At 40.2% G+C, this 13499-nt stretch overlaps 1 protein-coding gene across 4 annotated transcripts in view; it reads left to right on the plus strand.

The window, feature by feature from the left end:
- The window catches only part of MKLN1 (muskelin 1), a 223900-nt gene that overhangs the window by 58558 nt on the left and 151843 nt on the right, over positions 1–13499 (plus strand). The window contains exon 1 of one of the 4 annotated variants that reach the window (XM_080663163.1): positions 3487–3684. The exons of 1 other annotated variant lie outside the window; for it this stretch is intronic. In XM_080663163.1, the coding sequence (XP_080519289.1) occupies positions 3587–3684 (98 nt within the window). In that variant the 5' untranslated portion in view covers positions 3487–3586. Of the gene's footprint in view, positions 1–3486; positions 3685–13499 lie in introns of those variants that run through there. 2 more of the 4 variants (XM_080663160.1, XM_080663162.1) reach the window with 2 other exon arrangements.

Consider the following 13499-nt stretch of genomic DNA (forward strand, 5'->3'; position numbering starts at 1 on the left):
CTATCCCGTTCTCTTGCTCTCCCCTCTGCTCCTTTACTTTGAATTTATATTAGTTCACACAAACACTCCATCCATGCTTTTGTTCCGGCCCTCCGGTCCAGTTTAAGAACCCATTGTGGCCCTCGAGTCAAAAAGTTTGCCCACCTCTGGACTACACTCTCTCCTCCGTCCTTTGCTCCAGCCACACTTTCTTTTCTTTGAACACACCAAGCATTTTCCTGCTGTAGGCCCATTGCACTTGCTTATTCTCTCTGCCTAGAAGGTTTTTTATCCACTTCTGCATGGCTGGCATTTCTCATTATTGTACAGGTATTAGCTCAAATATTACCTTCTTAGAGAAGCTTTCCTTTACCATCCAATCTAAATATTACTCCAGTGCAGTCTCTTCTTAGCATCTAAATACACAAACTAAAATGATCTAGTTGACCTATTTGTTTATTATACGTTGGCCTACCAGAATGTAAGATCCATGAAAGCAGTGTCCTTGTCTGTACATCCTGACTCCTTAGCATCTAGGACAGAGCCTGGCACATCACAGCCTTTTAATAAATCTTTTTTTTTGCAGGTGACAAACCAAATACAATCAGTTACTCTCTCCAGGAAGTATTCACTGTGAGAACCATACTGAGATTACAAGATGAGTAAAGATGATCACTTTTAGGGGATGACATGATGACTGGGTCACTAGAGTTGCTGATCCCTGAAAAATGATGATCTATTATCCAGGTCTCCATGAAGCCATCAATATGTTCCAATCTTTGAAGTGTGGGGGAACTAGAGGGACTAAATGGCTGCTGACAGTTTCCAGGACTTCCCCATATATCCTTACAATAAACCTCATCACTTAAGGTAATGCCCCAAAGGCAGGAGATAAAGGTTTACCCCTAGGAGACATGAGCTACTGGCAGACTCCTGCAAAATTTGTAATTTCTTTAGTTTTCTACTTTATCTTAACATTTACACAAATGTTGGGTTCAGTATGATCTTTACCTGTAGACATAAATCCAGTGCTTTAAATTATTTTACCATTTGTAAAATCTGTGCTGTAGGAAAGCCATGCTATCCTGAATCTTTCACATTCCCCATGGCAATCATACCGCAGGGATACATGTTAGCAGTCTGAGAAGTTCTGGCATTCTTATTCCTTTGAAACCCAAGTTTTCTTTTAGCACAATCCACTCATTCTTCAAGAAATATTATTGAACATCTATTATATGCTAGAATCTAGACACTCTGACAGGACTGAGGATACAACTGTGAACAAGATATGCTTGATCCATACCTTTATGAGAATTACAGTTTAGGGAGAGAAAATGAGAAATAAAGAGATTAAAATATATTGTAATGCTTGCTAATATAAGGAGGGAAACTCAGGGTACCAAGGAAAATGTAGAAAATGGCACATAATCCCAAAATAAGTGATGAGGAATGATTTTCCAGAATGAAAGAAACTGAAAAAGGAGGAGTTAGACAGGTGAAGAATGGGGGAGGGTATTCCTGGCTTGGCTTACACCAGTGGTCGGCAAACTGCGGCTCTGTTGACTTATGAGTTTGCCGACCACTGGCTTAGACTAAGCCCTTGAGGGAGGCCAGAGAGAACACAAGTTATAGGAGCCGATCCCATGTGTTAGTTCAGTGTGGCTGGAGTAGAGTGCAAAGGAGAAAGGAGAGAGAGAGAGAGAGAGAGAGAGAGAGAGAGAAGGCTGGAGAGGTAGGCAAGGCAGGATGTGATAGGTATCTGCTAAGGCCTTTTGATGTTACCCAAAGGGAACAGAAAGTCATAGAAAGTCACTTGGGAAGAACTGGCTTATATGTGTTTCTTAAAAAAGATTACTCATAGCCCTGGCCAGTGTGGCTCAGTTGGTTGGAACGCCGTCCCATGCACCAAAGGTTGCCGTCTTCGATTCCCAGGCAAGGCACATACCTAGTTTGTGGGTTCAATCCCTGGTTGGGCGTGTAAGGGAGGTAAACGATCGATGTTTCTCTCTTTCCCTTCCCCTCTCTCTAAAATCAGTAAAGCATATCCTTGGGTGAGGATTAAAAAAAAAAAATCACTCATAAACAATAACTCTATGTCTGGAAAAGAACAAGGACTCTATGACATTAGAGTAAGAGGTATACTTAGCACAGGAGGAGCCCCAAATGAATTGAACTGAGTCATCATCTTAATCTTCTCCCCTTAAAAGTATTTCCTTCCCCCAAAGATAACCACTCATCATCCTTGGGGCTAACCTCCTCTGGTCCTACCCACTATCTCTGGACTCCCAGCTGGAGTCACTGGGGTTATAGCATTGCCTAAGGAACACATACTTTTCCAACATGCTGCAACACGCAGAGCACACGTGATCTTGAAGGTTGACATACTGTGGCCTATTTAGCTAGTGGAGGCCACTATTAAGTCTTCCCCTGTGGAAATAAAAAGTCAGGAAAAGATCTGAGGGAGTTTCGGCAGGTTAATGATTATAACGTAAAGAGAATACAATTATCGAGGCGTTTTGACTTTGCATGAGATTTTTCATCCGTCCGGTGGAGATGGAGACACGGTCCAGGCTTTCAAGGGTAAGACCTCTGAGACAATGAGTGACAAGGACTCTGGTGACCACAATGGCTACGCCAAGGGACCAACATGCATACCCCTGACCACCATGTGCCGGATGGGAGCACTGCCTAAAGCTGCCAGGCGTTTAGAGCAAGTGCTCCTTTTTAGATAAAGAAGCTGGTATGATGCCCATATGGCCTTCGGAGCACAAGGATTGTTAGTCCCCCTGGGGTCTTTTTCTTTAAATTTCTCTGTCTCTCGCTGTTTCTGAACTTTTAGGCTAAATGTCTGTCAGAGTTAAAAGTGGGCAGATGTACCAACTAGAAAGTTGATGCCACACAGCTTCCCCAACTGCTTAAAGATTTTTTTTGGTCTGGTCTGGGGTGGGTGGGGGTTTGGGGGTGTGTGTGGCTGAATGTCTGACTGAGTAAACCAATCCCACAGATTCGTGTGAGAGGCTCACAACCAATATTCACACTGAAGGGCAGAGAACCCGGGGCGGACCCGGGAGCGGTTCCTTTTCCCGCCGCCGTGCGCCTCTGGAACCGGCACAGGACGTTGAAAACCACGACAGCTCCAGAGGGAAAAGGCATTCGCTATTGACTCCAGTTCCCTTCAATGCTGTGTCCTTAAAGGGCTTATAAACTGGAGAGGGCAGTGGTTTCCGAAGTCTCCAAGTTCGTCTTCTCCGGTTCCCTCCCTGGCCCATAGTTCCCATTTTTTCTTTCCATCATATATTCTTGGCTTTTTCCTTACCTCCGCTTGTAAGACAGTCCTTTGCGCCACTCCCTCCAAGCCCCACAGGAGAGCCCCTCAGGTGCTCACACTCCCGTCCCAGTTTCGGTAAGTCATTAAGGAGGGTTCAGCTTTGGAAACTCGGAGGGAATCGCGGACCCGCGCGCGCCTCAGCCCTCGGGGCAGCGGTACCCGTGACGCGCAGACCCAGGCTGCGGACGGCCGGGCGGGCCGCGGCCCCTTTAAGACCAGGCCACGCCCCCTCCTCTGGTACGGCCCGCGGTCGGTGGCGACCGCTCTGGTGCTGACAAGATGGCGGCTGGCGGGGCTGTTGCTGCGGCGCCTGAGTGCCGGCTTCTGCCCTATGCGCTGCACAAGTGGAGCTCCTTCTCCTCCACCTACCTTCCTGAGTAAGTGCCGGGCCTTGGGCTGGTGCTACCCTTCTCTTCGGCGTAAGCTCGGCTGGGCCGGGCGGGCAGCGGAGGGCGCCGAGCCGTGAGGCCCAGGCGGGGCCTGGTGAAGGGACGCGCGGCCTCGGAGTCATTTCAGCCGCCGAGAGGTTGGCCGCCCCCGACTCGGGGAGGGTAGTTAGAGAGGGGAGCGCGAGGTTGCGGGGAAGGGGCAAGGTTCGCGGCGGTCCTGGGACGCTTCCACCCAGAGCTGGTGATGCTGCACTCGGGATTTGGGACTTGAGGGCTTGGGGGGCGGGCGGCTCGGGGAGGTGGGACAGGAGTTGCAGCTTTTGGGGTCCGGGCGGCGGGCAGACGGGTGGGGATGTTTCTAAGGTCGTCAGAGCTGGCGGGAGGCGGGGGGCCGATAGTCCAGTCGAGTGCTGCCGGGGCAAAGTGTAAAGCTGAGATGAGGGTTTTGTGTGTGTGTGTGAGTGTGTGTGTGTTTGTTTTTTTGGGGGGGAGCGGGGGAGGTGTCATTAAAAGTGATCAACAGCAAAACAGTGGTGAAACTTACGAAGACTGCAAAGTTGTGCAATTCACCCGAGTCCTTGCAAGTGGGGAGATTTGCAGGGCTCATTTTCCCCTGGCTGGTAGTTCTAAAAAAGATAGGGAGTGGGCAGGAGGGACCTTACAGAGGAGTTCCATTTATATTATGGCTCAGAACATGTATTTATATAGACACAGACCAATTTCCCCAACCTAGAAATTCAAATGTAGACAGAAAAGTCATACTTTAATGAACTTGACTTCCAACGCTGTCTTGGTCTGGATCTCCGATTTAGGTGTTAAAAAGAGTTCCATTACTGCCATTGCATATGTGATACATACTGCATATGTTTTTCTGTAGAAAATTCTGAAAGTACTTTAATGCAGAATTTACTTATCTTTAACTTATTTTGAGAGAAGGAGCAGATCTAATTCCAGTTTTAAAATACAGATAGAGTAACTGATTTTAGTAAAGTTTTTAAGACCCGTGCAGACCCTGAAGAAAAGTGACAGTTGTCCCCCTGGACCATCATCTCATTAGACCAGAATGATTTTATGAACAAAACACATTACAAATAATACACTTTTATGTTACTGAACAAATGAAGTGACAAATCTGTGAAGCACATTCCAAGAAGTTTTCCTCCTATGTTTCAAAAATTCTTCACATCTTATCAAATTTGATTTGTCGAGTCAAATCCATCAAGAGTCTTGAAACAGAGTGGTGGCTAGAAGAATCTAACTCTTGATTGCCAGGCCATTGTCCTGTTGGTCAGGTCAAGGGGTTGGCAGGCAGGCCTTCAGTAGATCTGGTTCCATGAAGGGGGCCAAGTGACCTGTGGTCTGATCTGGCCTGTGTATCTTATTGATGGCTGCTGTATGGCCATGACCTGATTGGTGCTGGTTGAAACTTCTTATTTGAGAGTGAGCCAGGTAAACATTCTTAGCCCTCAGCTGGAGTTGAAATGTGGCCCTAGGTACTTGACTTCTGATTTTCAGGGCTAACAAGTTCTTGAACCTGAAGATAACATCATTTTTCTGTACCCAGGTTAGGAACTCAGACTGTTGGGGATTGGGTGGCATTGTTTGATCCAATAACTATGAAGATACTTTACTGGTCTTGAGTTAAGCTACTTCCAGGATTTTACTCCTCAAGTGTCACAAGTCCCATCTGAGTTACCAGTAATAAGGGAAGAGTACCTTTCAAGCAGGAAATGATCTAATGGGATGGCAACTTGACTGTGACTTACGTTTCTTTATCCTGGCCCCAGAGCACTAGTTTTGGGTTTAGAAGGCAGCTGTTTGAAATTGGAGAAATCTGTTATAATTTTCTCAAATATATTCATAAACTCATATTTAATGTATATTTCACTTTCAAACACTTTCAATTACAGTGTCTTATTTAATGTCTATAATAGGCTGTTGACTTTTGCAACATAGATTTTATTTTAAAGCACTAAACTATTATAATAGAAGAGTGATCTGAACTTTTTTCTTTGAAGGAATGTAGTTGAGTATCACGGAGCTTGAATTTGAGAATTCTGTGTCTGCTGGATTGGTGTATGCCATACCTAAATTGTAAAACTCTTTTTGGTACTGAACTTCTATTAGCAAGTAACGATGCTACAGCTTTGTATGATAGGAATTGTAAGAAGGGATAGACTTTCCTTACATTTACCATAAAATCCTAATAGCAACTGCTCTATCTTTGCTGGCCTTGACAGTCATGTTAAGATACTTCTAAGCAGGTCTAATATTAAGTAAAGCCATTTGTTGAAATTTTCTACAGAGTAGCAAATATTTATGGATTACAAGTCACAGATCTAGGCATTTTGAGGGGTAATAATGTAATGACAACAAAGGGAAACATAACTTGCCTTCAATAGGCTAGCTTCTCTTATGAACACTTTAAGGTTTAATCCTTAAAACAACTGTATGAGGAATCTACATTTTTCAGGAAACAGGCATGGGGAGGTTAAAACTAAGGTCACACTGTTAGATGGAGGCAAAATTTGAACCCAGGCAGTCTGGCTCCACAGTCCATGGTCTTAACTATAGTACTGTTCTGCTTCTGCACAAAGGTGGAGACAGGAAATCAGAGATTTGAAACAGTTGTTGTATTAAAGGCACTTACACTTTAGTTGTGTAAAGATGTGAAATTATGAAAAAAATAGAAGAGTTCAGATTTCTGTTTTCTTCCTAAGGACTTATAATTTTTCTTCCTGAGGACTTAAAATTGCAGAAAGAAACAAACATTTCCCCTTCTGACCCTTTTAGATTTATTTGGACTTAAAATTTTTTTAAAGCAAATCTAGTTATAGATAATGTATTTTTACTTTGAAACTAGTGAAGTGGCCCTTTATCTTTTTAGTGTGCTTAAGAAAACGGTCTGTATTTTACTTTTTTTTTCTGAAATTTACACCTAACTTGGGAATTAAGAGAAATACACTTATTTAAATGATGAATAATTCTTAGAATTACATGTACTTTTTTAAAATATAAGAATATTTTAAAAACTGCTAATCCCTATACTCAAATGTTTCATTGCTATAGCTAATAGTGATACCGCAATTTACTGAGTAGCTACTGTATGCAATATGATTTTTCTATCTAGTTTTATCTAATCGTACAAACCTGCAAGATAGGTATTATATCTGTTTTGCAGATGAGGAAACTGAGGTATATAAAGGTTAAGTAACTTTTCAAGAGGCTTGGTAAGGTCATACAGGTTCAAGAGGCTTAGCAAATTCTGTGACTTAAAAACTGTGGCACATGCCTCTACTCACAACCACCACTTATTGGGTACCTTCTGCTAGTAGTCTTCAGGCACTAGGCTTACCACTTGTAGTTTTTTATTTAGTCTTTTACAAAAACTCTATGATAAATATTATCATTTTATTTTATAACTAGGGAAACTGAGAGGTAAGTTAACTTGCCCAGGTCTAGGAGTTGAAAGGGTAGGAGATAGGATTCTGATCTTGGGCCTATGACTTCTATTACCAAAGCTCCTTCACTATTTTACTGGACTGTAATATGTGCCAGGTTGGGAATACAGATAAGAAATGATATAAAATTAGAATAGAGAGGGAATGATATTTAGGTCTATTTTATCTTTACATTTATGTCTTTGATGTATTAATATGAAAATTGGAAGGACTGTTGAAAGTGTTTTTTATACATTAGGTAATTTCATTGATTTGGAATGACTTGTGTTTGCATATTATTTAAAGACAACATAAGTTTGCGCTAACCGGTTTGGCTCAGTGGATAGAGCGTCGGCCTGCGGACTGAAGGGTCCTGGGTTCGATTCCGGTCAAGGGCATGTACCTTGGTTGCGGGCACATCCCCAGTAGGGGTGTGCAGGAGGCAGCTGATCGATTTTTCTCTCTCATCGATGTTTCTAACTCTCTATCCCTCTCCCTTCCTCTCTGTAAAATATCAATAAAATATATTAAAAAAAAATAAAGACAACGTAAGTTTAGATAGTAAAATTTGATGAATCGTTAAGTGTGTTTACCTTTTTTCTATAAGTCTTTATTTCTTAAAATCAAACATTGATCAAAATTGTTTCTTGAGTTAACATATGGTTCAGAGTAAAAGTGATATATATGATTTGACTACTAGGATAGGAAGTGAACCTATTTCAGCTATTTTAAAATTTCACATTTAAAAATGAATTTGTATTTTTTTCTAATTGCAAAACATCCTAAGAAGTATTTTGTGGAATATTTGCAAAATATTGACCCACAGAAACAACATATATTACTCTTAATACTACCACCCAAAGATAACTCATCACCCTTTGATATATATTGTTCCAGATATTTTGTTGTGTCTGTATGTATATTTCAGTTTTGTTTTGGCTTTTGTTTGCTGTTCTGTATTCTTTTTTCTCTTTAATGTATAATAAATATATCCTCATGTTATTAAATAGCCCTCTGTATTGGCATTTTATTTAATTGGTCCCCTATTCGATATACATAGGCTTTGTGCTTCTTTTGTTTTTGTTTGTTGTTGTTCTTTGACGGTTAAGAGTAATGAGACAGTGTGCTTTACAGAAACAAATCTTGAAATTATTTATGATGAGTTCCTAGATATTGAATTATTGGATTAAGGCTATCAGTTTATTTTCTTACTGTCTGTGTAGGAAACTTCGTTTGATGTACCTTGGCTTTAGTTTGACATTATCCTTAGTAAGTTGGGATTACGAATGTGGTTTTGATCAGACAAGTCCATAGAAATGTATCTTGCAACCCATTGAGTTGGGGACTGTCATACTTTTCCTTTTCCTAAACTCAGATTAGGCATTGGCCTTGTTTGGGAACCTTACAGGCCACTGAAAGTTCTGATATTCTTAGTCTGGTAATCTTACAACTTTAGAAAAATAAAGATTCCCACGATAAAGAAAAAGTATCATGAGGTGGATGGAGGTCTAAAGATTGAATCTGCAGAACTGGCTCCTGGAATTAGAACTTTGTGACTTTTAGCAAGTTATGATTCTTCTCTGAGCATCTTTAGTTTCCTTATGCAGTATTTGTTATCTTGACCAAATGCTGGGAGATTTTATATTATGTTAAAATATTTTTTTTTTTTTTGCTCATAGGCAAATGGTTCTATTATTTGCATAAACTTTTAGATAAATGTGGATTTTTAATAAATGATTTTTGAGCCAGATACAGGGACTTTGTGATGTTTTACATGTAGATAAGATACATTTCAGCTATTTGTGGCGATATAAATTTGCTGTAGTTCAATCATTCAAAAATCATTTTAATTTTAGAGATATAACTATTAGCACCTAAGAATATGGTGATTTTCTTTATATTTACTCTAGGGTTTCTGGTACCCCTTGGATCTGTAGCATGACTCATCAATTCTGAAAAAAAATTTGAGATTCTTCAGATATTGTTTCTGCCCCACTCCTTTTTTCCTTCCCTCTATGACACCAATTAAATCTATATTATATATTTTGTCATGTCCCATTTGTCCCTTACACTTTCTATTATTTTTTTCTCTCCTTATTCCATTCTGGATAGGTTTGACTTGCCTGTGTTCCAGCTCACAAATTCTCTATTCAGCTATGCTCAGTCTGATTTTAACCCTATCTATTTTTTTCTTGATTTCAGCTATAGGGTTTTTTTTTTTAGGGCTAGAATTTTCAGTTGGTATTCCCTCCCCTACCCCTTCTCTCTTCACAATAGACTCTAATTCTCTGGTGAAAATCTCTATATTGTCATAAAATTTCTTGAACATACCAGTCAAACTGCTTTAAAGCCTGTGTCTGGAAACTTCAATACTATCTGGATCACTCATAGGTCTATTTCTATCATCTTTTTCCTTTTGTTTAAGTATCTTGGTTGGTCTAGTAGTTATTGTAATTTTTATTATTATTTATAACTTTTAATTGAATGCCAGACATTATATGCAGATTTAAACGCAATTACAGTTGCAAACCTAATAAATATATTTCTCTAGAGAGGATTCACACATCTTTTGGTAGGCAGGTAGAATAGAGGCAAATCGCCTCAACAGTCAAGAACTAAGCTGACTTAAAGTTGGGTTTTAGGTTTTGTAAACCTCTAGTTTGCCCAACTTTGGTAACCCTGCAGGGAACCTAGCTGAGAGATTGAATTTTTATTGGTCCTCTCCTGCTTTTGTCTCTCCAGCAGCATGAGAGTCCTAAAAGCTTTTCCTTGCTTTTCAATTGCTTTCTGCTGTTTTTTTTTTTTTTTTTTTTTTTTGTGTGTGTGTGTGTGTGTGTGTGTGTGTGTGTGTTTTTAAACTTCTTGCTCTGTATAGTTTAAGAATCAACAAATGCCTCAAGAGGAAAATCAGTACATAGTGTTGTTGGCTTTGTTCTTCTGTGTCTCCCTTCATTATGGAATCTTGACTTCTTAAGTCCTGGGTGTTATGGCAAGATCCAACTACCAAGTTTTGTTCCTTTGGCTCTGTGAAATTATTAAAAGCTTGGCTGACTTTTCTGCCCTTTAGTGGCTGTCCTTTCCTGGTTTCTCAGTCCCTTTCCCTGTGCCATTAAAGAAATAGATGGAATGAACTGAGAGAGGGAAAGCTGTACAGGATGTGGGACTCATTTCAATTAGGTTTTTTTGGCATTCCAGTCTTAGTTCCTCAGAAAGTCTCTGATATCGTAAGAGCTTTTTTCATCCTATATGTTATACAGCCTTTCTAGTTCTAAACGGGAATGTTTTTCTGCTACAGGCTATTCTATCATATCCAGAAGCAGAAAACTGTGTTTAGTTCTTATGGAATAGACTTATACCTTGTAGGTTATGAATTCCTCATAATAATTTTAATGTAATAACCTGACACTTGAACCCCATATTTTTTTGCTCAGTGTTTTTCTTCATTTTTCCTTTTGGCACTTTTAAGTGCTTATTACTAATATCTGATGGGAAAAATTATGGAATAAACATAACATTATTTGTTTAAATTGTTTTAAGTACTTATTGACTAGGAGTTAAAATGAGATTTATTCTTGGTTATGTTGATTTGTAAATCTCTTGAGACTTACTTGTTTATGAAGTCCAGAAGTTGAGAGTTTAATCTTTGCCAGAAATATCTAGTTATTTTCCTTTCCTGGTAATGTAATTTTTATATTATCTACCTTTTTACTAGAATTTTTATGGCAATATTATATTTATGTGAAGACACAGTTTAGAAGGAAGATACTTGGGTCTAATGTAAAGTTGTTGTTTTGTAAATATTGTCAGTATTTAGTACTATTTATTTTTCCTTACATTCCTTTAGTATGACTGATATTTATTATAATTGTCACCTATGTATTTGTTGTTAAGGCATGTTGTTTTGTATAAATAGCAACAGTAAATTATTTTAAGCATCCTTCAATATGTACCCTTTTCCTTCCTTTCATTGTCCCCTTTTTTCCTTTCCCTCTGATTTAAGTAGTTCTAGCAGAAGAGCTATAAAACCTAACTCCTACTTATTCTTTAGCTGTTGCTAAATTGTTGCTTTCTCAGGAAACCTTGTCTTACCCTGTCCCCCCAATGTGTCTGGCATCCCTTCCTCTGCTCCAACAGTTAAATGCTTTCATACAAATGTATACCTTTCTCATATGTCACTTTATACAATTTTAATTATGCACTTATTTGTATGATTACTTGATTAATAGCTATCCCTCCAACTAAACCACAGGCTTCATAGGAACTATGGAAAATTTCCCCCTCCTCTCATATCATTGTCATCCAGCATAATGTTTATTAAATTGATAAGTGAGTGAATTAGCTGTCACAAAAATAATAATTGTTCTATAGTTATGGACATATACATCTATTTTTCTTATAGTTACATACATAATCATAGAAAAAGATCTGAAATCTACAACAAAAAGAAAAAAAGATAAGAAAAATGTTAGTGAAAAGTTTAGACATGGTAGCTAGCCTTGATCCAGAAGGTCCACTTTTGTATTTTCATGGTTTAATGAACAGATGATACTTTTTGACCAGGATATAGGTCTAGGTTAAGTGGGACACAGGTTGGATTTCAGCTTTTACTCCTTAGTGGGTTCTTCTTGAGCAAAAAGTACAACCTGTGCAACAGTATATAGCAGCCCTGCACTTTATACCTGATAGTAGGTCTAGAAAGTTACCAGAAAAAAAAGAGAGAGAGAAGGTTGAAATTTTAAAAATAGAGGAAAATTTTTCTGAGCTGAAGAAAGATTGAAGTCATTAGTTTGAAAAGGCCTGAGAGACTGAAAAAAAAATACCCTCAAGAAGTATACATTCTGATGTAGGAGCCTGGTGCTAGAAAAGCTGCTCACATGAACACTTTGAGGAAGCCACATATGCTGCAGGAGCAGGATGCTGAAGAAACATCTGTAGTGCAGGAGTCTTCTGGGTAAGCATATCTGAACAAGGGAGCAAAACCACTCCTTATTTCTTGAGGTGACTCTCCTGCCCCCTCTGCTGACAAAGCTTAACTTTTGCCAGCTGGCAAAGGAAAGTTACTTAAAGGGACCAAATTCATTTTCAAAGAGTAGGCAAAAAGGGTGAATTTGGAGGTGAGAGTGAACCTATACTAATAAAAGAGTAATATGCTAATTAGACCGGGAGACCTTCCAGACGTCCTTCTGGAAAAAGCCATGGTGGCGGGGCTGGGCATAGGCGGTTAGGGGCGATCAGGTCAGGAGGGGAGGGCAGTTGGGGGTGATCAGGCCGGCGGGGGGGGGGCAGTTGGGGCAATCAGGCCAGCAGGGGGGGCTGCTGGGGGTGATCAGGCTGGTGGGGGGGGCAATTGGGGGTGATCAGGCCGGCAGGGGGCAGTTGGGGGCGATCATGCCGGCAAGGGGGGGCAGTTGGGGGTGAGAAGGCCAGTGGGGGGGGGGGCAGTTGGGGGCAATCAGGCAGGCAGGCAAGTGAGCAGTTAGGAGCCAGCGGTCCTGGATTGCGAGAGGGATGTCCCAGATTGGAGAGGGTGCAGGCTGGGCTGAGGGACACCCCCCCCACCCCCACCCCCATGCATGAATTTCGTGCACCAGGCCACTAATGGGTCCATAATTGGCACACTTATACTTTAGCTTTTGATGTGATTTTTTACTAGTAAACTTTCTCAGCGTTCCATTTATATTTAAGCTGGTTAAGTCTATTTAGTGCAGCCGTGGGCAAACTACGGCCCGCGGGCCGGATTCGGCCCGTTCGGCTGTTCTATCCGGCCCACGGAGCTGAAAGAGCGGAGGGTTCTCTTGCTCTCCCCTCTGCTCCTTTACTTTGAATTTATATTAATTCACACAAACACTCCATCCATGCTTTTGTTCTGGCCCTCCGGTCCAGTTTAAGAACCCATTGTGGCCCTCGAGTAAAAAAGTTTGCCCACCCCTGATTTAGTGTCTGAAGTTTTCTTTTTGGATCACTTGATGATGCCCAATATTGTTTTAGTTGAATTAATATTACGAGTAGGCTTTCACATTTTTATTTTTCATTCATTCTTATAAAATAATAGAACTGCAATAAAATATTTTTTAAAATTATAAAAATGGACATTGGGAGTCCTTTGGAAACAAATGTTGGCTGGCATGTTGGGCATGTTAGCATGTAGGATCTTGACTGACATAGTATTTTAAAGTATTGGTTTATCAACTGATGAACATTCTAAATTTGATAAAGGAAAGGCTGAGAGCTTTAAGCATGTACGATACATATAAGTTGTCTGAAAGTTGAATAAGGAGAATTGATTATCTGTAATAAACTTGTTTTCAAAATTTTATCAAACTGCTTACATTCCATATAATAATTTAAAAAGTCAGAAAAACA

Source organism: Plecotus auritus (assembly GCF_963455305.1).
Source record: "Plecotus auritus genome assembly, chromosome: 4".
NCBI classification, from domain to species: Eukaryota; Metazoa; Chordata; class Mammalia; order Chiroptera; family Vespertilionidae; genus Plecotus; species Plecotus auritus.